Source organism: Notolabrus celidotus, chromosome 4 (assembly GCF_009762535.1).
Source record: "Notolabrus celidotus isolate fNotCel1 chromosome 4, fNotCel1.pri, whole genome shotgun sequence".
Lineage (NCBI taxonomy): Eukaryota > Metazoa > Chordata > Actinopteri > Labriformes > Labridae > Notolabrus > Notolabrus celidotus.
In genome coordinates, this window is record NC_048275.1 from 6,266,299 (window position 1) to 6,292,606 (window position 26,308).

At 45.9% G+C, this 26,308-nt stretch overlaps 2 protein-coding genes across 7 annotated transcripts in view; one reads left to right on the top strand and one right to left on the bottom strand.

Moving 5' to 3' along the window:
- Positions 1-26,308, top strand: part of LOC117811300 (signal-induced proliferation-associated 1-like protein 2) — a 137,535-nt gene that overhangs the window by 108,640 nt on the left and 2,587 nt on the right. The window contains exons 15-19 of one of the 6 annotated variants that reach the window (XM_034681487.1): positions 1,740-2,009; positions 5,489-5,627; positions 9,889-10,108; positions 12,341-12,472; positions 25,455-25,572. In XM_034681487.1, the coding sequence (XP_034537378.1) occupies positions 1,740-2,009; positions 5,489-5,627; positions 9,889-10,108; positions 12,341-12,472; positions 25,455-25,572 (879 nt within the window). The remainder of the gene's footprint in view (positions 1-1,739; positions 2,010-5,488; positions 5,628-9,888; positions 10,109-12,340; positions 12,473-25,454; positions 25,573-26,308) is intronic. The other 5 variants (XM_034681485.1, XM_034681490.1, XM_034681488.1 and 2 more) reach the window with 5 other exon arrangements.
- LOC117811301 lies at positions 15,852-24,918 on the bottom strand. Its single transcript, XM_034681492.1, has 2 exons — positions 24,780-24,918; positions 15,852-21,698 (listed from the first exon to the last, which is right to left on the bottom strand). The coding sequence occupies exon 2, from the start codon at positions 19,092-19,094 to the stop codon at positions 17,763-17,765; it is 1,332 nt and encodes a 443-aa protein (XP_034537383.1). The 5' UTR covers positions 19,095-21,698; positions 24,780-24,918; the 3' UTR covers positions 15,852-17,762.

The window sequence follows — 26,308 nt, forward strand, 5'->3', positions numbered from 1 at the left end:
TGGGAAAAACAGGACAGGTGGCAACTCTAAATAGTATCCAGCAGGTTCATACGTTGTTTGAAGTTAAAATATAGAGCCATGAGTCTAAAATTCCATCCCTGAAAAAAATAAGTCAATGCATGTTAGCTATACAAGCTATATATATATGTTCTGAGAGCTCCCTGCCCTTCCACATGCGTACGTGGAAGGGCAAAGCTGCAGGCGTGGAAAGCACACCTCCCCTCTCTTTCATGAGCTGCATTTCTAACTAAAACAGCTTCAAACTGAAATGCTAGCTAGGAATTGGTTTGATTCTAAGATTAGCTGTCGTCTCGGTCTTCAGATATGTCAGAATATCCCTTTAGTTTTATGTTTCAATGGATCTGTCAAAGAGAAGCGAAATAATCACCTATATTAAAGAAGCGTATGATCTGAATCACTATATTGAAGCGATGAAGCGTCCCACCATGAGTCTGACAGTCTCACAGTTAAGGCCGCTGTGTGAATATCGTGAACATCAAGGATTAAAGTGGGTTTCCTGTTCTGTGGAGCTCTGTGGAAGAATAAAGGACGCAGTGTGATTTAAAGGAGCAGACGGACTCATTTTCAACATCTCACCCTGCATACATCTACCTCTACATGAATCATTTGCATCAAAATAAACCAGATTATCTCTCACTTTATTAATAACCATATTCCTGAGCTCTGCAGACACTCTGATATTTTCTACTGAAGTATTATTTGTTCTTGGATGTGAGAGTCGTACATCAGAGGCCATGGAGGTGGAAACCTGGAGATGTCTATAAATACCTCTCTGCCTGGATGCCACTGGGAGAGAGTCGGGGAACACGCTTGCTTGTGATGTGGAAGCACTGACCCTTTAATCCGCTCTGACAGTTGATATTTGACTAAATATTGAAAGTACAAAGGTCAGCAGGAGTATGTTAGACGGGCTGTGAGTCATATCTGGATGTAGGTCAGAGGTCAGTGTGCCTGACTTTACTCTCTGTGGAGGAGATGAAGTCATGCCGTCACCATCTGAGCGTTCAGATCTACATTAGGATCCTCTCTATGATCATTCCACCTCTCCCTGGTCTCATTGCTGTCAGGTCTACGTTAGGATCCTCTCTATGATCTCTCCACCTCTCCCTGGTCTCATTGCTGTCAGGTCTGCGTTAGGATCCTCTCTATGATTTCTCCACCTCTCCCTGGTCTCATTGCTGTCAGGTCTACATTAGGATCCTCTCTGTGATCTCTCCACCTCTCCCTGGTCTCATTGCTGTCAGGTCTACGTTAGGATCCTCTCTATGTTCTCTCCACCTCTCCCTGGTCTCATTGCTGTCAGGTCAACATTAAGATCCTCTCTGTGATCTCTCCCTGGTCTCATTGCTGTCAGGTCTACGTTAGGATCCTCTCTATGATCTCTCCACCTCTCCCTGGTCTCATTGTTGTCAGGTCTACGTTAGGATCCTCTCTATGATCTCTCCACCTCTCCCTGGCCTCATTGCTGTCAGGTCTACATTAGGATCCTCTCTGTGATCTCTCCCTGGTCTCATTGCTGTCAGGTCAACATTAAGATCCTCTCTATGATCTCTCCACCTCTCCCTGGTCTCATTGCTGTCAGGTCTATGTTAAGACCCTCCTTCTGATCTCTCCACCTCTCCTTGGTCTCATTGCTCTCTCCTCTCATGTCATGTTTTTGTTTTCCTCATGCTTTCGATCATTTTGAGTTATTCTTTTCATTTCTTCTGTTCGCTCAGTGGCTCACACCACTCAGGCAGCCCGCTGGCCCGCGGCGCCAGGTACTGTTTGTCCGCTGACTCCTCCAAGGTGTACACCATCCCCCAGACCAGCAGCTCAGGGCCAGATGCAGATCCAGATCCAGAGCTGGGTCCGGGGCTCAGCTCAGAGGCCTGTGGACAGACTCGGTCCCAGCATGGGGGTGAACTCTCTGTGGGCGTGAAGACGACTGAGGATGAGAATGAAGATGCTCACAACAGTGAAGGACCTCCAAACATTTCAGAGTGTGGGTGAGTTGGTGTGAGTGAGAGAGGACAGAGGTCCCTGGTACCTCAGACACACAAAGACCTCGTGCACATGGCCTCTTCAGCGCTGTTTCACCACTTTATAGATGCTTTCTCTCAAACTCACAAGAGCATGTTCCCTGCAGGAAAACTAGGGTCTGAAGGAGTCTGATTCTTAAAGGGAGTGAGCAGCTAAACCTGTGCAAACAAGACCAAAAGACACCATTCATTTCATCACAAGTACATGTAAAGGGTTAAATGCACCATACACTGCGCTGCAAAACAAAGAGCCTCTCTGCGCCGCAGTAATGTTTGCGTAATTGTAAAGACTAGGCCTCTCTCTCTCTATGCAAATAAACCTCACTGTAAAACATGATCAAGCTCCCTGAGGATGAGAGCTCACAGCTCAGCTCTGTGCAGCGGAGAGAGGAGATGCTTACAGCTCATCTGCACAATCAGACCCAAAACAAGAGCAAACAGCACAGGGCTGCAGAACTTTAAAGGCGTGTTTGATCTCGTTTGAACCTTTTGGACCCTGAGACAGAGCAGATAGAGGAGAACATGATTCACAATCCTTAGTGCTGTTAGTGGTCAAATTTGGTTCTTAGTGAATTCCCTCAAAGTGTTTTTAAACCAGGTCCAAACAAAGTCCCAGGAATCATTATTTTTCATCCCTAAAGGAGGTCCCTGTTCCTCCAGGAGTGGGCCCGGCATCATTACATATTTCCGGTTGGTCAAATAGTCGCAGGATTCAAAAGTGTTGTCCTCTAGGATGAGTCAACATCATGCCTTAATGTCAGCGACACTGCTAAGTCCAGTCCATGAAACGAGCAGAGAGCATTAATATCATTTTTGTATTTAGAGATGCAGCTCAAAGTGTGTCGGCTGCAAGTGTGTTAACAATGCACTGATAATAAGTTGATGCTATAACTAGTTAGCATCAATATAATGAAGAGGTTTCAGGTTATTTAATGTTTGATAACAGAAAACCGCCACAGAACAGAGAGTTAGACTTTCATTAAATGGAGAGAAATGTCAGAAGTTAGAGTTTTTTCACGGCTGGTGCCGAGGGGAACTGTTTTTAGGGGACACTAAAGTCTTGATATCAGAATAAGTCAAATGTCTAAAGATTCCTGTCAGAACTTCTCTGCTCTGTGGATCTCAGATCAAAGTGCAAACAGCAATGAGCTGCAGGAACTTTTAGTGCCTTAAAAACAAGCTCCTTGTACTAAAGTTCCCGGTACTTAAAGCTCCCGGTACCACAGGTTTCCAGTACTAAAGTACCTGGTGCTTTTCGTGTGAACGCACCTTTAGTCCTGTTGCACTCGAGCCAGAATCATTCCAGTCCGCGTCCCTCATCAGCTCGCCCAGTGAGCATGAAGCGCGCTGATTGAAGCCGACAGCGAACAAATAAATGAGCTCCATGAAGCTGCAGACAGAACACACTCTGAACATGTCACTGCTGGTTATTGATCGCTACCCTGAAGACGCGTCCCTCCGGACCGCCAGGCTGAGCCTCCGTCAGATCAGCATCTCTGCTGGGAGCCAAGAGACAACAAGATACACAACAACAACAACACAATAACACACTACATACAAATACACACAAATACACAACAACACAGATGCATCTCATGGACACAGAGAGTCTGTAGAGGAGGAAAAACGTCTCCTCAGACTGTAACTGTGATTAAAAGCAGAGTCCAGGTGTGTGTGTGTGTGTGTGTCTGTTTGTGTGTGTGTGTCTCCTCTGTGTAATCCCATTACCGCCGTGCGTTTCCCTCTGAAGCGCTCTGTGATTGATGGCGCTCTCTGAAGTCGTCCTCTGCCGTCTTCTGAGCACGCTCAGTAACTCGGTTAGCGCTCTTTGTTTGTTTTGATATTTATTGGCTCTTGCGTAACGCCGCCTCATGATGAATGCTTTAATATTACTCTCAGTTATTGCTCCAGCTTAATGAAGTTTCTCCTCCTCTAACTTCTCTGGTGTGTGCTGCAGGATGTGTAATAACCACCATGCTAACCATGCTAACCATGCTAACACTGCTAACCATGCTAACGCTCTGTCTCTCTTTGCTTCTGCTTCTGGTTCCAGAGGAGCCGAGAGCTTGTTATCGTTCCTTCTCTCGATGCTGTCTGAGTATTCCAGGTACACAGTCAGTCAAAGTCAACCCTGTGGCCTGAGTCTGACCCAGCCTGCCCCCCCCCCCCCCCCCCGCCCTCACACAGACCTTCCTACCCTCCTCTCCTCTTTGTCTCAGACCACTGCCCCCCGTCTGAAGTGTGAGTCCTGCTGTGTGGCGCACGCTGAGAGTGGAGGGCGACCAGCTGGGCGTCAGCGATCTTGGCATTTCTGCTGGAGGTCCTGCAGACTCTCACCGCTGTGCGCTGTCCACCGAAACCTCGTCCTTGTTTCCCCCTGACTGCCACGCCCTTTGAACCCCCGCGTTCAGGTTTCATTAAAACTCCTCAGATCTGATGTTAAAAGTTGAGTCCACTCGCGTGATAAAAGAACGAAACAACTTCAGATATCTCCTCTCTCGTCAGGATGTTTAGGGGTTGATTTCAGGATGTATTTGGAGGAAAGATCTGGAGATGAAATGCAGCAGAATGAGTCTAAGTCCAATCCAGGGACAAATATAACGTACATTTTTTATCAAGAAACAAAAACACACCAAAGTGTCATGCTGCTTCCCGCCTAGCTTGGATGAAATAGTCTCTGCAGTTGTTTCCAAACCCAGCTTTTTATCCTGGAGGATGCAAACACGAAGTCAGGACCTGCTGCAGAAAGAAAGAATCCTGCAGAGCCGAGCAACCTTCAACTGAAAGGTCAGGTCTTTAGTGTCGCTCTGTTCATTGTAGCATCGCGTATTGTCAGAAAGAGGAAGCGCACAGAGGAAAGCGAAAGGTTCCCCTGCAGCTTCAGCACGACTTTGTTATATCACTCAGTTATCACACACAGATGCTTGAAAGACGTCAGGTTTGAGCATCGAGGACTCAGCTGCCTTGTTCCCAAAAGTTTAAAAGGCCCCTCGAGGTCTCCTCCAAAGACGTCTGTTCATCCAGCTTCTCATCCTGAAGCTCAGATTTATGCGCCTGCCTCCTTAAAATCACACAAATATCCCCAGAATAAACTCTGACAGCCGTCGCCTCCAAACAACCCGTCCCCTGCCTCGTCTAACGGCTCTCCCGTCTCCTCTGTCGTGGTCCAAACACTCCCTGGAGTCCATGCTCACTCTCCTGGATGTCCCTCTCTCTCCTATCTCTCCTCCTTTCACAGTGCTTTCCTTCCTTCTCCACAGTCGCTTTAGTTTGGCCGTATGTGAGTCCCTCTCCTGACCCTGTGACCCCTCGTTCACCTGAGCAGCAGGGAGGCACCTGTAGGCATGCTGAGCCGGCCGGCCCCCCCTGAACCCTCTGTGTGGCCCCTTCAAGTTTCGTCCTCCTCCACGTCTCTCTGATCCTTGTGTTCTTCTCTGTGTCGTCAGCAGGCAGCTGTACACGCAGGAGGCCTGCAGGGTTCAGTCTGCAGAGCGGGACGGGAAGTCACTGCAGAGACTTTCCAAAGAAGAGTACGTGAAGATGATGCTGCCGGGGAGTCCTCCGGGGGACGACCGGAGTCGGAAGGTGAGGAAACGGATGTTTAATTAACTCACTCGTGTGTTTAACAAAGGGACATGAACGGCCTCATTAAAGGAGGAAAAGTGATTGATCATGTGACTTCATGTCATTGAAGGATTTAATGCAAACCCTGCATGAGGCTCTGAGACAGTTTGGACTCTGAGGTTTGCAGGAAAGTAAACTTTAGACACTTTAAGGGACAGTTTGGTTTATGTGAGTTAAGGTGCTTTTCCACTGCAGGAACCAGGGTCTAACTTAAGTTCCTGGGTAGTTAGTCTCCCCCTGAAAAGTCCCTGCTCAGGTGGTAGTACTTTCCAAAGGTCCAGGAACTTTATGGGGCGGGGCCTGCAGTGCTGAACGTTTCTGATTGTTAGAGTACCCTGAGTGTTTTAATTTCCCCCTCTGTCCACATACATCATTTATTTAGACGTGTTCCCTCGCTGCAGGAAAGCCTGCTAGTCTCTGCAGTATCCTCAGATGTGAGATGTGCATGACACAGCTTAGTTTCTCTGCGTCCGTAGCTCTAATCAAATCTGTGCACTGATAAATACCTCATACACGCCCAGTTCAATAAAAGCGTACTGTCCCTTTAAGGCGATTTCACCCTGCTGACTCACAGACGGAGAATATACGAGGTTAGTGACCTCCTGCTGGGAAACATGTCAGACAGACATCTGCTGCTATCAGCTGATGGAGCTGATCTGCTCTCACACAGGACTCTTTCAGTCCCCGCTGACCGGCTCCGAGTGTTTGGCTAATTTAATCTGGAGCCGGCTCCGGGTCTGCTCAGCCGGGAAGTCATGGATTAAAGGCAGCGAGTGCATCGATGTTTGATGTTCCTGAGTCCTGCAGACTCTATTAATTGCATCTACGGTTCCACATGCGCCGCTCCTCCCTCTGTTCCTAAATCCATTATCCACCAGGAAGAGGCCCTGGGGATCCACAAACGTCTATCTCTGGATGCTGCCCAGTTCTGATAGTAATGCATTTTATACCCGGAGCAGACGGACGTGACTCTGGCAGGGACAGGACTCCAAGTTCTGCTTTGGTTCTACATGAAGGGGGGCTGAGTAGTGCATGCAAACAGAGGCGGATGAGGAGGAGGAGGAGTCCTTAATGACTCCTATTTCTGAGCTAAAGTGTCTCCAGCATGTGACGGGATGTTTGCAGAATACAAACACTACAGTAGAAAGCATGATACAGACAGCCGGAGCGAGCAGCAGAGAGTATGATGCAGGAAACTCTGCACAACATCGATTACATCATCACTCTGCAGACTCGCTCTCTGTGAATGTTCCAGGCTTTTATCCATATCCAGACGTTTTGAGGACCTTCTGCAGGAAAGGTCCTGATACAGTCAGAGTGAAAGAGTCCTCTTGTTTCGTTCACACATGCAGCTCAGCCGGGTGACGTCAGGAGTGGGGTGCATTTTTGAAAGCAGCTCTGGTCAGTCCTGCTCTGTGAGTGTTCTTCTGATACAGCATCAGAGCGTCTGAAACGAGCTCTGGAGTTTCAGCTCTGCAGAGATTTCCCTTCTTTTGATTCTGGTTTGTTCCCTCAGAGACAGAGAAGCACAGACAGACTCTGGAACAGAGCAGCGTGTCTGGTTCAGAGAGGAGTTTGGTCTCATGTCTGATAACTCTGTGCAGAAGCAGACTGAGAGACATGCTCAGATCCATCGTCACACATCTGCTCCCAGCTTGCTGCTCTGCTGTGTTTCCGTCCCAACTCTGTGGAGTCAAATCACAGTAATGACAGCGTTGGAAACATGAGGGATGTGTTCAGACGGTTTAATCTGCTGAGTGATTAAACAGAGTCCACAGTAAAGGGTCACATCCGGCAGTCACTCCATGTCTTTGTGATGGTGAGCAGGTGCGGTGGATGCTCCTCGCTCGCCGCTGTGTCCGCTGGGACGTCCCTCCACAGACAGACAGACGGGGCATTGTGTGTCCGACGTAGAGGAAAAGGATTTTCATGGCTGATTCTCCCTCAGCGTCTGAGCGTCCTTTTGGGAGGAAGAGAGCGGCTGAATAGGTGGCTGTGGTCACATCCTCCCGAGCGGCACGTCAAAAGGTTTCAGCGAGTTGTTGTCTTTGTTCGAGCGGGCGGCGAGGGGAGAAGTCAGAGAGAAACCTCAGAGGATGTGTCAGCGCTGCTCGCACTGATAACAGCGTCTGTGTCACACAAAAGGATTCAGACATGTTGGAGTTAATCTCACGGAGGTGAGGCGCTGCCAGCTGAGGAGGGTTCACTCAGGCTCTAATCTCAGGGTTTGATAAATAAAGTACTGTGTGTTTAACGAGCTCAGCAGGCTCACCATGCAGCACTGCGCCGCGATCAGAGAGACGCTTTGATGCTGCAGAGGAAATAAAAACTCCAGAAAAACATGAGGCCGTGTTCGAATAGTTTAATATACTGTGACTTCTTTTATTGGAGCTCTGAACCTGAGCTGATTTCACTTCACATGAGAGAGACGTTGATCCCACCTTCAGCCAACTCTGACCTGCTGCAGGACGTCCTCATGAAGGTCTGAGGTCTTTGAACGCTGGAGGTAAAAGTGCATCAGAGACGAGAAAGCCTCTGAGATGTTCTGTATATGTGTGTGTGTGGACTTCCTGTATGTCTCTTTAAAGACGATGCAGATGTTGCGTTTGGTTTGTGTGGATCAGTCTCAGAGTGAGACGTCTGGGTGTTGGCTCGTGGCTCGTGTTGCAGCTGAAGGTAGACATTAGCGCTCTGGCGTCCCGCTCAGCGTGTCATTAGTGGTGTTTCAGATGTGACTCCTGTAATATTTATGTAAGCAGAGCGGCACAGTGATGGATCGGTCTCTGCGGGTTCGCCTCTTTAAACAAGAGATCTTCTGTCAGAACTCAGAGCGGAGTCGACGGACTGGGGGATCTGAGCCGTGTGATTGGTCCCCTCAGGATGAGAGCTGCTTTTAAACACTCTGCTTTTGTGATTGCTCATCCTGACCTTGCTCAGCCTTCTGACCCTGAGTTGCCTCGCATTGGCCTTTATAAGTCTTTACAGGAACACACACACACGACACACACTCACTGAACCGTGCTCCGTTTGTAAAACAGACAAAATGTGAACCGAGCTGAAAGTAAGAGAGCAGGGCATCAAACTGATCGAGTTTAGTTAAAGGAGAAGTATTTAATATCTGACCTGTTTCCATCAGGTGAGACTCTATGGGTCACCTGAGTCCCATCTGAATAAAAGACCTCAACACAACTCACAATAAGAGGTATCAGTCAGGACGTCTGTCAAAACCTGAGGCAGGGAGAGCACACCTCACCTCGACTTGAGGTGCATTATTCAGAGTTTCTGCTGCGTCTAATCCTCTGTTCCATATCTTAAAGCCTCTGAAACTCAGGACGGTAGAAACGCTCCGATAGCATCAAAGCTGAGTCTCATCAAGCATTAGATTCACAACCAATAAGCAAACCTGGATTTAAAACACCTGGAGACGCTGTCACATCAAGTATTGAGCTCAGTATCATCGTCAGCAGTTAGCATACACACACAAACTGAGAGGCTCTGGGAGCTACATGCCCTTCTAGGTGCCTACGTGGAATGCCAAAGCCTGAGGTTGGGAGAGCACACCTCCCCCTCTCTTTTATGTGCATTCATGAAAAGCCAAGGCAGGGAGAGCATCAGCAAAGACCCCCCGGGGCTACAAAACAGAGCGAGCATCAGTGACGATCAGACACAGCAGAAAGGAGGAGCTGGAGAGGAGGAGGGAGGTAGAGAGGTTTGCAAGGGGAGCAGCAAGAGAAGGCAGGCAGAGGGTTTGAACCAGCAGGGCGGTTTGCTCTCTCAGATACCAGGTGAAACACTTAAAGGTAGCATGCCAGGACACAAACCTGCCCCCCTTCACAGTCCCTCAGTCCGTCCTCTCGTCTCTCTTCGTCTCTCTCACACTCGGCTCTCTGACTCTCAGCTGTCTCGGTGCCCTGACCTCTGTCACCACCTCCACACGCCCTGTCCCCCGTCTCTCACCCGTCTCCCCCTCTTTGCCAGACTCTCCAGCTGTGCTCCATCCATCTGCATATCCCTCGGAGCGCAGGCTGTAATTGATTCCTGACACCGCTCCCTGATGTTCCCCTTCTCCTCCTCAGCTGCCGGTTCTTGTAAACCTGCTGCGTGGAGGAAAAGAGGGCGACAGACGGGGTCACGGAGTGTGTTTGGAGGTCATTCAGCTCCGGTCCTCTGCATCGCTGTGACTCTCTACTGACAGATTGTTCCTCCTCTCTCTCTCCCTCAGGTGTCGACGATGGACAGTCTGTCACCGCGGCGCTCTCTGTACCGGACGCTGTCGGACGAGAGCGTGTGCAGTAACCGCAAGGGATCATCCTACGCCAGCTCTCACAGCTCCATGCTGGACCAGGCCATGCCCAACGACATCCTGTTCAGCACCACGCCTCCCTACCACAGCACACTGCCTCCACGCATGGTCCACAACCAGGGCGCCTCAAACCTACGCAGTAAGTTCAGACCGGTCGACTCTCTCAGGGCTCTGAGGAGCGGGAGAGACGTTACAGAACAATAACCAGCAACAAGATCGGGTTAGTCCTGATCTGTTTGTGTCATCCTAAAGTAAGAGGACAGCTTTAAGATCAGCTGTTTACATCCGGGCCCGGTCGTTTGCATCTTTATTTATATAATCCAACAAATGTTCTCCTCAGACTCTTTCCAAACAGTTCTGTTATTAACAAAGACCCAACATCAAGACCGGATGAGATCCAGTCCCATCTTACAGGCAGGACTCAGTCTGATCTCATCTTAATCCACCATGAGCAGAGCACTTTGCAGCATTTAGCAAGTTACAGTGTCAAGGACAAACTTCCTTTAACAGGCAGAAACCTCCAGCAGGACCAGACTCATGTTAGACACACATCTGCTGAGACCGAGTTGGAGAGAGGGATAGAAGGAGATGAAGAGAGAGAGAGAGAGATGATAGTGGTGTGACGGATAGTAGTAGTTGTAGTAGCTGGAGTCTGGCCTACGAGACAAGGGAGCTCAGGGACTCTAGAAAGGTCTATGGTAGAGAGGGTAGAGTGATGCAAAACTGGCTACTTAAATGAGTAGCATCTAAATTGCACTGCCGAGTATGAAGTGCAAACTTTGATCCAAATGCAATCAGGATCAGTCTACTACTAATCCCAACAGAGGGCTGGATTCAGGAAGGATAGAGGACCGATGTGAAACAAAACTCGCTGAGAGGTCAACACCAGGGCAGAAAAAACATCCAGGATCTGTTCACATGAAAAACACCAAATATCTTCCACACCAAACATAGATGTCAGGGTGTTTTTAATTCAGTGTGGACTATGGAACCCCTGTGGACAAAGAATGTCATGAATAGTAATCAGTAACTCTAAATCTGGATCTGGATCAGGTTTCTTTATAAAACAAGGACCCTAGTAATCTGGATTATCTCATCCTGGAGCGATCCAGGTGGTCATTCAGATTAGACCTTTAAACAACTGGGCCCAGGTGTGAACAGAGTCTACCTGACCCCCTTAGAGAAGCTGTTTGAAAGGAAACCATCAGTCTTATATAAACCCTCTCAGAGACGAGGAGTCGGACTCTCTCTGCATGGTGTTCTTGGATTATCACTCGTCCTCTGTGACACCAGATAAGAGCCAGGATACAGATCCTGGTCTGAAGAGCCCCCCATGTGTCCCGCTGATATTATTAGAGCGACTGGTCTCTCTCCGGCTAATTGGACCCGTGCGAGGCGGAGAGAGTCCTGAGTCTGCATTAAGCAGACACCTGTCACCGCCGTCCTCCCGCCTCCTCTGAATATGTATCAGAGCTGTGATGTGCTCTGCCTGCACCGCTGCAGCTCTGTAACATCTGTGACATGAACATGCTTATTCTCACGTCTGTCGCTCATTATGTTTCACTCACTCTCTGCCTGCCTCCCTCTCTGTCCCGCCTGTCTCATTTCCATACCGCTCCTCCTCCTCGTCTCCGGCTGCCGGCCTCAGATAGAAAATGATGTTTCTCTCTTCAGCCTCTCCTGGCTGTCAGCCTGATGGATCCTCGGGTGTTTTGAAGGGTAGCTGAGAACACAGGCGCTCTCTTTCTGACTGAAACAGTCCAATTTGGTAAACAGTGAATCACTCAGGCTCTCTGAGACGCTGTGTAAATTGAAAAGAGAGTGTCAGCGTCACCTCCAGCTCTCTCTGTCTCCTCTCCTCCACTCATGCTTTCCCTAAACGCCTCTCTGCTGAACGGCAGCGTGTTTATTGCGCTCGCTGTCTTTTAAGGGATGACAGGGAGGAGGAGGCGGGGGAGACGGAGGGGAAGGAAAGACGGTATTGATTGAAACATGAAGACATTCACTTAGACAAGTCATTTATCGCCTCTCAGACGGCGCCTGGCGAGGGGAGCGATGCAGAGCTGGTTGTTTGCTGTCACTTACACAGACCTTAATGTAAAACAGTTTGTCACCTGCAGCAGGATCAGATCCTTCAGAGGCCTCAGATCAGGGTTTCATGTAGGTGGAGGTGGAGTGAGTGGAGGTGACGTAGCGTAGACTTGGTGGATGTTCTCCCTTTGAGCTGTGAGCATGAACGAGCCCCCGCCCTCCCTCTCTGCGTCCCCCGTTCTTCCCCCCGCCCCCCTCCTGTCGGCTCTGATGGGTGACTCAGAGATCGGCCCTGAACTCGAGCCCAGACACTGATCGGCGTGCCCGCCTGTCTCTGCAGATGAGTTTTGGTTCTCTGACGGCTCCTTGGCGGACAGGTCCAAGTTCAGCGACCCGGGCCTCATGCCCCTCCCCGACACTGCCTCTGGCCTGGACTGGTCTCACCTGGTTGATGCAGCACGAGCCTTTGAAGGTAACCAGCCCGGCTGAAGCTGCTGACGCCTAGAGTAACCTCCCCCTCCTCTAGCTGCTAAGCGTGTGTGTGTGCGTGTGCGTATGTGTGTGCGTGTGTGTCATTAATCTGTAGTCGTAGCTTGCTTAGCTCGTAGGTTTGTGTGCGCTTTGTGTGTGTGCTTCTTCTCGTGTCTCTTAGTGCTGTAGATGGACTTTTAGGATCCTGTCTGTGCTCCCTTAAAGTACTGTACCTCTCTAATCTGACGTGGACCCTGTTCTCCTCAAAGAGTCTAGATCAGACCAGATTCTTGAAGTGTGTCTCCTGTAGTTCCTAAAGTGTCCACTAGAGTGTGTCTCCTGCAGTTCCTCCTGTGTCCACTTAAGTGTGTCTCCTGCAGTTCCTAAAGTGTACTAGAGTGTGTCTCCTGCAGTGAGTCAGTCCCCATAGAGCCCCATGTTAAAATGTTACAGCAGAAAAATAAACATGTTTACAGCCTGGTACAAAAACAGTTTGTGTCTCTATAGCTCATTTCTCTCTTCATGACAACTGTACGGCTGAATTTATAAACAACTCACCTGTTTACAGCAGGTTATTACCCAGCTGTGTTCAATACTTGATTCTGATTGGCTGAAACCCCATAACAATAGAAACAAACACCAGTGACAACCTGATCACACACAACATATCAAATCAATCTGCAGAGAGGAGAATAGAATGGATCAGATCAAAGCAGAATGGAACAGGAGTCCTGATAGGATGTAAACCAAGACAGCAAACTCTGAGGACTAACGTTGCATTCTCACGAAACGCAAACACTCACTTAACTGGTGTGTAAATGAACAGTAGAATGTTTAGTGTTTACTCTTCATTCGTACGAGTAACTCACTTCATTCACCCAAAGACACAAATCTTGGGAGAGGGGATCACCAGAGTATCTGCTTGCTGATTGGCTGTCGTGCCACGAATGATGAGGAAGTGGAGCGTTGAACGCATCATGAAATTGCAACATTCTCACTTTGCTACAGTTTGCTTTAAACTCAATATTGGGGTCTTTACATGTAATTCATTTGGTGTGAACGCAACATAAAGCTGATGAAACCATCATAAAGTAGTGTGGCGTTAACTGTCATGGCGTGGCGTGGCTAGGCGTTACATGGCGTGGCGTGGGGTTGCGTGGCGTGGCGTTGCAAGGCGTTACGTGGCATGGCGTTACGTGGCATGGCGTTTTGTGGCGTTTCGTGGCATTGCGTGGTGTGCCGTGGTGTTCCGTGGCGTTCCGTGGCGTGGCGTTCCGTGGCATTGGAGTTGCGTGGCGTGGCGTTGCGTTGTGTGGCGTTGCGTTGCGTGGCGTGGCGTTCCGTGGCGTGGCGTGGCGTTCCGTGGCGTGGCGTGGCGTTGCATGGCGTGGCGTTCCGTGGCATGGCGTTGCGTGGCCTTGCGTGGCGTGGCGTTGCGTTGTGTGGCGTTGCGTTGCGTGGTGTGGCGTGGCGTTGTGTGGCCTTGCGTGGCGTTGCGTGGCGTGGCGTTGCGTGGCGTTGCGTTTTTGCATACATTTGCATCTCTGTAAGTTGTGAGTTTGAGCTCGTCTTGGTTTGAATCTTTGGTCTGAAGTGGACTTTGCAGCGATGCCGTCAGTCTAAAGCTCTCAGGTTGATTGAGTTATTCATCCCTCTCTTTTGTCCGTCACTCTGAACACACGCCTCTTGAAGAAAGTGTATTTCTTCTTCATACGGTCTCAGTCTCTTCATGTCTCTTCATTCCTCCCTCAGTCTCAGTACTTTTGTCATCCTCTCTCATGCCATCGTGTTCCCATTCATCACGGAATCATGCCATCAGATTTCCTTCCACTTGAACTGCGTCTGACCCCAAGGACCAGTGAGCAAGCAGCGTAGCATGTGACCCTTCATTTGTCATAATTAATGAGCTCTGCAGAGTTCCCTCTTTCATACGTTGCTGCTGCATCGCCGGCAGCGTCTGGTTTAAAGAGTCAGACTCAGAGAGGAAGCAGAGGAGCGACAGGCAGCAAGAAGGCAGTTGTCACGGCAGCCTGGCTGGCCCAGAAAGCGCCGCGTAAAGAGGAGCTCTGTTGCCGAGCAGAAAGTGGCTCCAGGCTGCCGTCATGACGTTTAACCGGCTCCAGTTAGAGCCGGGGGGAGAGACGGGGAGAGAGAGGGGGAGACGTAGAGCTTTTATAGCAGCCATAACCTTGTTTGTGTTGGTCCTGAGAGAACGTCTGTGTCAGGATGCAAACAGAAGTGGAGCAGGAGATGAATTAGAAAGCGTCTGATGAATAAAAGCAGCAGAAGTCTTCTGCTCCTGGTTTTAATATTCTCTCTAAATAAAAGCCGCTCTGAAAGTTTGCTCTCACAGATTGTTGTGTTGTCCCTGCAGCTTAATCTGTTTTTGTTTGCTCTCAGCTGTTTGTCCACTCAGTCTGGACATCAGCTCATGCAGAAATGACAAGCTGCTTCGCTGCTTTCCTCGAAGACTTTAATCTTCCTGATGCAGCCGACGAATATGAGGAAAAAAAAAAATGCTCATTCATATGTAAATGAAGTTCTCGCTCTCTCGCCGCGTCGGAACAAGAAACTCCGGGCTCCATCAGCTTTTGTCTTGGAGTGGATTAACTTTCATTTGGGGGCTAAATTAACGGACGGGTTTCCTTAATCTTTTCTATGAATATGCAGATTCTTGTATCTCCTGTCAGCGAGGGAGAGAGAGCTTTCTAAAGAAAAAGAGCACTACGCCTCCGAACTGAGCAGTCCCCGAGTGCAGCGTGCCAACTTTGGGTTTTCCATGGGGCTTTGAGCCAGCTTAAGGGCCTGAGACAGCAAAACAAGCATGACTGCTGCCTCCCAGCTCTGTGGGATCAGACCGTTATGAACAGCTGTCAGGGGGGGGCGGGGCAAGCAGCGGCACCCAAGGGACTTTTATCTGCTGTGGTCTTCAAACGCTCTGTTCAGCACCTTGTTCCTGATGGTCTGCAGACAAGACCGCTCAGCATGCCTTTAACTCGCTTCATGTAACTGTGATGGAATTCAGCAACAAACTGGACACTGGACACAGAAGACTCAGGAGACTCTGACGGCTTACGTTGAAATAGTTTATGTAGAACTTGGCCAAGGAGAAATAACATAACAGTACACAGGCAGGAGAGTGCAGTGCAATGCCAAGTCAGTTCTGACAGACAAAACCCTTGGCATGGTATTTATTCCCCCCCGAAGACGACACTAAAGTTAGATAACCATGTTTGGAAAATAGGAACACAACAAGTGGGAAGAAGACCTGTGCTCTAGTTCTGGAGACAGTAAGTCGGCCATAACACATAGATAAAGACAGGAGCAGGGGGAGAGACCTTGACTACTACCCTGACACGATCTCGCCCGTAACAGATGACATAGGAAACAAGTTACTCTAAACATGACATTTAGACTGAAAGAATACAATAGTTAAACATTCTTAGATACATATATATAAGACTATGAAAATTCCACGACAGATCCCCCCTGTTTGATCATGAGATCAACACTCACTACCACATTAAACCCATGCCTTGGGATAGTCCGCAGAACTGCACTCTTCATCACAAAATAAAACACAAAAGGATCACAGCTTCATTACAGCAAACATCAGCATCAAATCATTAGAAAATCACAAATAAGATGAATCAAAACAAACTGCACTCCCTTTCATAAATTGAAAACATTTGAAAAGTCGGGAAGTGTCCCCCATACACTTTCCCCAGCATATGTTCTATGAGTTCCGCCTCGAGACCAACAGGGCCTCAGTATCTCAATTCACAACACACAGCCCCGTGAAACGGAGGAGTGTTCGGGAATGTCGGGCAGAGGTCACAGATCACAGCTCCCCACACTCCGCAAAACCCTCCCCTTTGTTTTGTCTTTCTTTCTTTGAGAGGAGGGGGAAAAGCATCGTGTGTTCCCTACTCTAGTCTACACAATACATTTTCCCTAATCTCGGGGGTGAAACAGAAATTAAATCACACATTGTATAAATGAAAACATTACCATATAATGTCAAAACTCTAAGAAACCATCATGAAACCCAAATCATTATATTAATGTCAAAATCACACTTAGCACTCCATGTTTAAGGTCAATTCATATAGATTACTTCCAACTTCATTTTAATCCAATTACCACAAACTATCTGTAATTGAAAAATACACCAATTCATTCTCAAATTGTCTGATCATTATTCTCAATTATATCATTCATTTACCTTTATTTTTTATTTTATTCTCTCTTTATTTTTTATTTTGATTTATTTTTTATCTCAATAAAATCAGAAAGATGCTATAACACTTATTAATCTTCTATACTTTTCATGGAGTGCTGGATACATACTCTAAATTCAAACCCATTACCAAAATTGTAAAACCCTTTAATTATTGTTATTTAATTATCAGTTTAAACCATTTCAAATAAATCATTTCAATCCAGAAAATCATAACACAGAATCAACATCATTGATTACCTTGATTATTATCTTCAACCCTGTATGCAAAGCATACTTCCAGAATTCTGACCCTTTATCTAGGCCATGGGATCCCCCCTGTTTATCACATTCAGTCCTTTATTCAAACAGAGACAAATCATCATCCTCCTCAGCAGGGAACCCTGGGGGAACCCATTCCTCATAAGCTTTTTCTATGACTCCTAGAGAGACACTGTCCTCATCCACTACTATCTGTGGGGCCTGGCTGATTGGGCTGATAGCTCGTAGAAAAATTGCTTTGACTGCTGCAACCAGACAAGAACCTAAAATCAGAATTGTTAGCAGAGTGATTACAATAGTGGCTAAGAATTTGACTACACCAGCGCCCCAGGAGCTGAATAATCCTGTAAAATTACCAAAATCAAAACCATGAATGTCATGTAGTTCTTTTAACCCCTGGGCAGTGTCATGTACCATATTCATAACATCAGTGGTGGCATCAGATATATGGGAACAACACTTAGTGCCAATCACCTTACAAGTTCCTTCCTGGGCTGCCAGGAGTAAGTCCAGGGCCACACGATTTTTCCAGAGCCACAGTCTTTACCTCCTGCAGCTCCCTGTTTTCAGCCATAAGGGCCCTACTTGAAACATTTAAATGATGCTCTAAGACTTTAGACAAAGCTACGATTTCTTGTTGGGACACATAAACACCATAAGATGGCAGAAAGACACTGGCAACCTTTTGGAACCCTGAGAGCTCTCTTCTCTGTCTCAGGGGAGGGGAATGCAGGACTGCAAGTTCCTGTGTGTCCACCTCTCGAATCATAGGGACTAAATAAGCTAAATATCACACTCCCCTCAGCCTAGCGTATGGCATGCACCTATAAGCTTTGTTACCACATATGAGATACACCCTTTCTGGGAGAGGCTGTTGTTTAAGGCTAACATTTACCACTGAAGTACAAGAACCCTCACCCAAATTTGGCTCATTAGAGTAACACACCCCTCTAAAGCATAGAGAAACATTCTGCAACTCATAAGTATAAACGGGTGGAATATAGTCAGAACAGTCTCGTGGAGGCGTTTTCTCATCAGAAATCATAACAGAACAATTGTGCATTGAAACTTTAACCATATTAAATGACCGTGTGCCAAACCACGGCTGAATTTCAATCAAAGCCTCTACCAATAATGAATAAGTGTAAGGCTGTGGGACACATACAAGATCTCTCTCAGACTTGGTACAGTTAGTCTGCACCAAAGTTAAATGCAATTTATATTGAAGAGCTAACATTACGAAGGGTTGTACCGAATTTATGCGCAACAAGTTTACATCATTTACACCTACAGGCAAATAGTTAGAATTTACCTCTGCGACTGTATCTAGAGCCAGATCAGTGTACCTTGAGAACTCAGGATTCCCTTTGGGGTAAGCAGGTGTGTAACATTCATCTGTACCTGCCTCCATTCTAGAACCTAGACCATTCCAATCAACCATTACATAATCTGCCTTGGAAAAAGGAACAGGGGTAAACATTGGAGAATGCATAGATTTAGGCATGTTCTGACACAACCAACATTTACTCAGATTACGCTCTGGTGCATAATCCACCATCAGGAAGGCAGCTGAATTTCTTTCATCCGGACGGAAAGAGTTCCCTCCAACTGGCTTTACAGCCTCATAGTAGATTGTTGTACGTGCTTGCTCTACGACAGCCCAGTCATCTTCATCCTCCTGAACAATACAGTCAGTGCCCAGTTTAGGAAACAGTCTATAATTTACCCTCCATTGTGCGCAGTCAGGATCCTCGCTCAGCTGCTGCACTGTGAAACACCACAGGTCTGGGGTCTCCTTCAACGGAAGAATAGATGTATAACTCACAATCATGTAGTCAAATGAGGCTGGCCTCACAAATGTTTGTTTCGGGTCCAGAATTCCCCATCTTCGCCTCCCCTTTGCGTCGTTTTTACGGTATGCAAGTAGGCAATCATTCAGTCCACACCTGCGGGACGGACACCGGACAAAGACTGGGTTCACCTCTCGTTTGGCTCTGTAGAGAGGTGGAACAGAAACAGGTGGAACAGAAACAGGTGGAACAGAAACAGAGTCACTGGTCTTGTCCTTGTTATTCTCGTTAGGCTTTCTCCCTTCGTCTTTCACATAGTCATGTTTTTTCATTCTTTTTTTTTCTCATCTTCAAACTGTGTGTCAGAAAGGTGCGTCTTACGTTAGTTGTGGATTTAGGAATAGCCACTGCAGCTTCCTTCTCACTGTGGCTCACACCTTTTCTTTCTCTTAAAGACACACACTTGTGGGGCTGCTTTCCTTCAGCACCACTCTCTTTAAACTGTGCATGGGGCTGCTGTCTGTCAGCATCATGCTCCTGGAACTGAATACGAGGTCCCTCGTATTCTTTGTGAGGCAAATCTGCGCCTCTCTCCCTGACCTCCAGGTCAGGATCGCCACTCCCGCTCTGCTTGAACCCTCGGTCAGGATTCACCACTACGAGGTGGAGGAGGAGGAGGAACGTCAGCCCTCCCCAGAGGATCGAGCCCCCTGTTCTGGAGGTGCCAACTGGCACCGGGATGCGTGCACCCATTCTGCCCTGCCCTCGACCTTAAGAGCAGTTTGGTTGACCAGTAACCCCTGGAATGGACCTTTCCACCTGGAAGGAAAATCAGAACAGAGACCTTGTCCAAGGACTTGATTAGTACATAATCTCCACACAGAAAAGGAGGAAAAAGGTTCCGGAAGCTGGTCAGATACCTGCAAATGAAACTTTAGTTGTTCAGTTACATGTTGAACAAAATCAGACCCAAACACATCAGTCCATAACAGTGTTACTTTATGGGGTGTCAAAGGTTGACTTGTCCCTGTGGACATTGGTCCCCCCATCAAAGTATTTTAAGGACTTAGTCTGATTGTTGAGTTCAGTGTGTTTCGAATGGACACAACCTAACATTTTGTAAGAAATCATAAACATATATTTGTAAACTCGAAAATTGACATACTGTATGTACCAAAGTTTTTTCTTATCTCTACAAAGAGCCCTGAGGGTGATGATAAATTATCTTGTTTGATAGGGCTGTTTTTTCTTCTCTCTCTATGGCCCACTGACATGGTGTGCATCAGTCTACCAATGTGTGTGAGACCTGGGAAGTCATTGCAATTTAATTACCTGCAATTATCTTATTTATAATTCATTCATTCATTCCCCCTGTCCTGCATGTGAAGGGCAGTGTACAAAATGACCAGAACATGGAGGAGGGATGAGGACAGATAAAATACCATTAGGGAGGTCTACAAGCTAGACTTCTTGGACAACCCTAACACACTCATAAATGATGCTCTAACTGTAACATCTTGGTTTCCTGTACTGGAATATCACTAACAGAAGGCACAGGTATGGCCTCTTTAAGTTACATGCACCTACATTAATGTATCGTGGAGCTGGAGGAAGTTGTGGCTTGTCTAACTGCATATCAGTTGTTTTGCATTTCCATGTGAAACAGTATCAGATCCAGAGGTGTGAACCTCACATTTAAAATAGCAAGCTGTGCTTGTAACATATATAGTATGAAGAAAATTGCGATTATACAATAATTTTTAATTGGTTAATCTGAGGATGAGAGAAATCCTCTCTGTCCCCAAAGTTCAACATGAAATCATGAGCAGCACCAAAGGCATAACATGAATCTGTAAATATTGTGGTTGCTTTGTCCTTGTTTTGAGTACAGGCCTGATAAGATCATACAACTCCTTTGCTTGAGCTGAGGTGCCAGTAGGCAGAGCTCAGGTCTCAATCACTTCCTCGGTCATTCACTGTATCATTGCCAGCCAGATGTATTTTCTCAGATGGTCATGAGGATGAGCCATCAGTATAAAAATGAAATCAGAATTTGGAGAATGTGTCTGTATGAGCTCTGGCCTGGGGGATGTGCTGGTTTCAAATACAAATTAAAATCATGATCGTTGATAAACTCTATGTGGAGGAGTGCTGTAGAATTAAAAGGCAGAAGTGAGCGCTTTAATGTTACATGTAGGCTAGACAAAATGGTCACGTCATATCCTGATCTTCCCGCTGCTACTGTTGTTTGTTTGGTGACTAATGCTCTCAATCACTCAATCTTTATTTATATAGTGCCAAATCACAACAAATGTTCTCCAGACATTTTAAAACAGAGCAGGTCTAGACCCTACTCTGTGTTCTATTATTCAAATATTTTCAAAAATATTTAACAAAATGTGGGACTTGTACAACACAGTCATTGGCCAGTACAACAAGGCTGATTTCTTACATAGCATAACAACCATGGCCACTGACCTCGGAAAACCAGACATATCAAGGATCCTTTTTTTTTCAGAAGAAAACTCTTCCATTAAAAACATGTGAATACAGGGAGCCGGGACAGCTGCGTGTCAATGTCATGCGAAGTGAAATACGGGCATTCACTGAGTCCTTCAAAGCTGTAGGAGGCCTTTAGTCCAGAACAAGACAGGTGATACAGCCTACTCCGTAGAAGCCCTCCATACAACACAGTCCACTTCAGGGTATTCAAAATCCAGTGCCAACCGTACACACATTCCAAAATCAGAAAGTTCTTACTTTTGAGGGGGGTCATGTTCACCAGAAGTGTCAGTCTCTCAAAGCACAGCACATGACCCAAGTTGGTAGCCTCAGGCTCACAGTACCTCAACCAAAGAGGCTCTGTGACCACACTCGTCCACGTATCATGAGCAAGACTTCCTTAGAAGGCAAAGCACAAATAAATCCAGAGCATACTGCAACAGAGAGTTCACACCCGTCAAGTGTACGTCTTGTAAATCCAGTCCAACTGATGAGTTTTATTGATAAGCCTTGACTAACGGGTCCAGGTCAGCAGACGGCCTTTGAATATAAAAGCAAACAGACACTGGCTATCTGGATGCAAAGGAAATAGGAAAAACTAAACATTCCTCAATGACTGTGTAGTACTGGTAATATTGGGCAGTGAAGCCAAGATGGAATTTATATCAGGCACAATCAAAGACAAAAGTACAATAACATTATCTACACTATTATATAGTTTGTGGGGGGTTATAACCATTAGTAACCCGTTCTTTACAGAAGGCTAAATAAGAGTGATATACAGTCTAGAAGTTTGGACCAACACACTTTGCTTAAAGAGGGAGTGAATAACCCCTTCAACTCTGATAATAGGTTTTATATGGATCAGAATTTCTTAATCATATATTATTATATGCAATATTATCATTACCTTTTTTGGTTTAGCATTAGCTTGAATTTCACAATATGAGGCGGACCAAATGTCACAACTCATAGATTTTTTTATCTTTTTTAACTTTTCTTGTTTTGCTATAGGGATTTCAAAACACTTAGATAGGTGTCCAAATTATTGGAGAGGGTGGCTGCTGTAACAAAATAATTAATATCTAAAATCAGAGGCTCTAACAATTGTAAAATAAACATTTCATCCCCAAGGTTGTTATGGTTTAAGTCTGAGCAGCTGATAAAGCCTGTCTCACAGAAAGCATTGTTTAACCAGTTCACTCACATGTTTTGGTTCAAACTAGCTGTAACAGCCGGAGTGATATTTAGAGGAGCCTCAGTGTTCCTAAAACTTTTTTTTTTTATTTTCATACAGTGTGACTGTTAAAGCACACCCTTACAGACACAAATACTGGCTGCTCACATGTCAGCTGATAAATGCATCAGCAAGTTATTTACACTCCTCTGTTTGATTAATGGAACTATGCAACAGCAATACAGTACAGGCCTCATACAGACATCAATGAAACACACTAAAGATGATGATTCAGCAACTTTTGCACGTGTGCCATCTCAAATGTGTCAACATTAACTTGGGAAGGTCCAGTAATAAACACAACTTTAAACAAACTGCAAACATTGAACTGCTGGAAAGGCTCTCTCACAGTAATTCTCAAATAAAGCCCACTACAATTAATCGAAGCAAGTAATTTACACAAAAAATATTTTCCCATCAAATTTAAAACACTTTTCAAATAATCAGAAGTTAATACTACACATCTGTTCCTTCCACAGCAACATTGTGTTCAGTGGAAACTGGCTCTGATATAGGAGTGCCTGAAACACCTTCAGTGTGGATAATTTAGGATGCTAGTTGTTGGGATATACTCTTGTACATTTAAATCTTAGCATCATCATCTTTAATTGACATAATTAATCTTTCAAAAGGACAAGTATAAATCTTATTGTTAATATTTGCTTATTGACTGTGGATCTGATTCTTCTTCTACATGGCCTCCCATTGCTCAGTTCAGAGAGGCCCCTCCTAAAGAGGAGGGGGGGAAATATGACACATTTTTTTACATGTATCAGCAAGTTATTTATGTATCACTATGTTTGAAGATGAACCGACTAAGAAAGTCTTACTTTAGTAAAATTACTACAATTACGTGTGCATGTTCTTACATACTTCTCAGCTTTGTGATTCAGCCACTCATTCATAGGTATGGTCATGGGCCACTACCCGTCTGATGAATCTGGAAACTTGAAAATGCTCTCACACATTGGCCATTCAGCAGCATATGTGAGGCTTCAGCGAGTGCATACCTCTCTACTCTTACTTTATAACTTTTCATGATTATGGCTACTGCATGCAAAAGTATATAATCAGCGCTGTGTATAGATATCAACTCAGAATTGTCATTAAGGAAAGTCTTCAACTCATCCAACAACCATTCACAACGCCTCTCTTCACCATTCTCTCCACACCTCTTACAGGCCACGTCAGACCACACTTTCACACATCACACATGTTCCTGTAATCCCACTCTGGATCACCTCTTAGTGTTTAACATTAGCAGTAGCTAACCTATGTAGCTAACTCAATCTTCTTTGACTCAAATGACCCGAGATGTGGCCATCTTTGTTTTATCCATTTACCTAGGAGTGGTGAGAAAGTGACCACTCACTGCTCTTCTCACAATGCCCTCAGGCGTGTCTGTGAGGAATGATGGATCCTACTATGTTGTCGAGTCAATTGTATGTGAATTCAATATAGTATTTTAGGTGGTTTTAACAGAAAGTCATGCACATTTATCATTAGCATGCGTGTGTTTATTCTTATCTTTATCATGTTGGGGTCTATTAGCTGTTGTGGACTGATGATTACACATTTTGCAATAAACAATGAACATATAACACAATATCAACACAAACCAGCAAAAACACACAGCAAACACAAAACATTTAATAAACACTTCAACTGCATTCAGAGTCTCTTCTGAAGTCAAGGAAATTTTAATCATTAATTTTGTTTTCAGTTGCTGTACTTTTATGTGGCCGGTTATGCTCGATCTACTTTCTCTCTCTCTTGGTTGACTTATGTAACTTAATGCACATAAGTAAGTAGTGTTGGGACTTATTATTTATTTAAATAGGAGGGATTTATACCAAAATTCAACCCCCTTTTTTTGCTCTGAAGTCCGTAACTTTGCAGAGTCTTATTGTCCCGCCGAACACAGAATCACAACTGGTCTTGTCTTAACGAGATGAACCCTCTAATCATTCGATTCACCTCAGAACTTTTCCCAAGGGTTAAGACTCACAGATTGAATATTTTCTGTGTCGAGTCGCAGCCCGAAGCTGGCTCAGACCTCTTGACTACCCCCGCAGGGTGCCCGATGCCCAACATCTAAAAATTTGTAGACTCCATTTTATTCCATAACGCCTTAACTTAAAAAAAATATCTACATACAGCAATTACCAATTCACTACTGTCACTATGTGTCAAGTTTAGAACTCTAAATCCCAATTACAGTTTCTTTTAGATCTTGTCAGACTCAGACATGGTAAAGCAAATAAAAGTTTGCACTTACCAGTCTTTGTCGTTAAGATTCTCGTTCGTGACGCCAATTTGTGATGGAATTCAGCAACAAACTGGACACTGGACACAGAAGACTCAGGAGACTCTGACGGCTTACGTTGAAATAGTTTATGTAGAACTTGGCCAAGGAGAAATAACATAACAGTACACAGGCAGGAGAGTGCAGTGCAATGCCAAGTCAGTTCTGACAGACAAAACCCTTGGCATGGTATTTATTCCCCCCCGAAGACGACACTAAAGTTAGATAACCATGTTTGGAAAATAGGAACACAACAAGTGGGAAGAAGACCTGTGCTCTAGTTCTGGAGACAGTAAGTCGGCCATAACACATAGATAAAAGACAGGAGCAGGGGGAGAGACCTTGACTACTACCCTGACACGATCTCGCCCGTAACAGATGACATAGGAAACAAGTTACTCTAAACATGACATTTAGACTGAAAGAATACAATAGTTAAACATTCTTAGATACATATATATAAGACTATGAAAATTCCACGACAGTAACCATGAGCCGCCGTCCGTCCGTCTGTCCGTCCGTCCGTCTGCTGCATGTGTGTGTGACTCTGCTCTGTCTTAGCTGCATGTCAGCGTGACACACGACACGTTTCCTGTTTGTGATGCTGAAGGTGAGTTTGACCTTTGACGTCTCCTGTTGTGTCCGCAGACCAGCGCGTGGCGTCCTTCTGCACCATGACGGACATGCAGCGCGCCGAGGCTCTGCACATCTCCAGAGAGCTGACCAGACGCGTGGTGGAGGCGGAGGGGGCGGCGATGGATGCAGAGTACGTTTCACACACATACACTCACAAAACCAATCAGAGACAGCGTCCTGCACAGAGGTCATCAGAGGTCAAAGTAATGTTAGTGACTCTGTGAGAAGTTTACTCCAAACATATTCTTCATTTATTCAGATATTCAGCCGTGAACTTTCTTTGAGCATTGGATTTAAATAACATCTAATAATATCTAAACCACTAACTTTGTATTTTGCATTAAGGACTTGAGCCTGAACTCTAATCTGCATTTTAACTCTGTTACATTCATTTAATTTAAAACACGTCTGCTGCAAAAATGTAAACGTTAGTTAACTTTCAGAGCGATGAAGCTTGGATTATAAACTGGCTTCATGCATGAACAGATGGGTGGATAGGTGAAGCAACATCACCTGCACTTTGTAAACTCGTTTTTAAGATAAGATAAGATAAGATACTCCTTTATTCGTCCCACAACGGGGAAATTCATGGAGTTACAGCAGCAAACAAAAAGGTGTACAGTACAAGAATTCCAACAAGAATATATATAGGAAAGAAATGTTCATCAGAGACGACAGCTTGGCCATAAATCTCCTGTCAGCCACCACCTCCACAGGGTCCAGGACTGAGCTGGCCTTCTTCCCCAGTTAGCTCAGTCCCGCTCTCCTGTATCCTGTCCGCGCACAGCAGGTGAAATCCTTCAAATGTGGCGTTCGTGTCCGGTGGTAGCTCTGTTAGCATGATGCTACTCTGGTGCTGGGTTAGC

Coding starts and splice junctions, on each gene's coding strand:
- LOC117811301 (XM_034681492.1), bottom strand. CDS start 19,094: ATGAAAAAACATGACTATGTGAAAGACGAAGGGAGAAAGCCTAACGAG.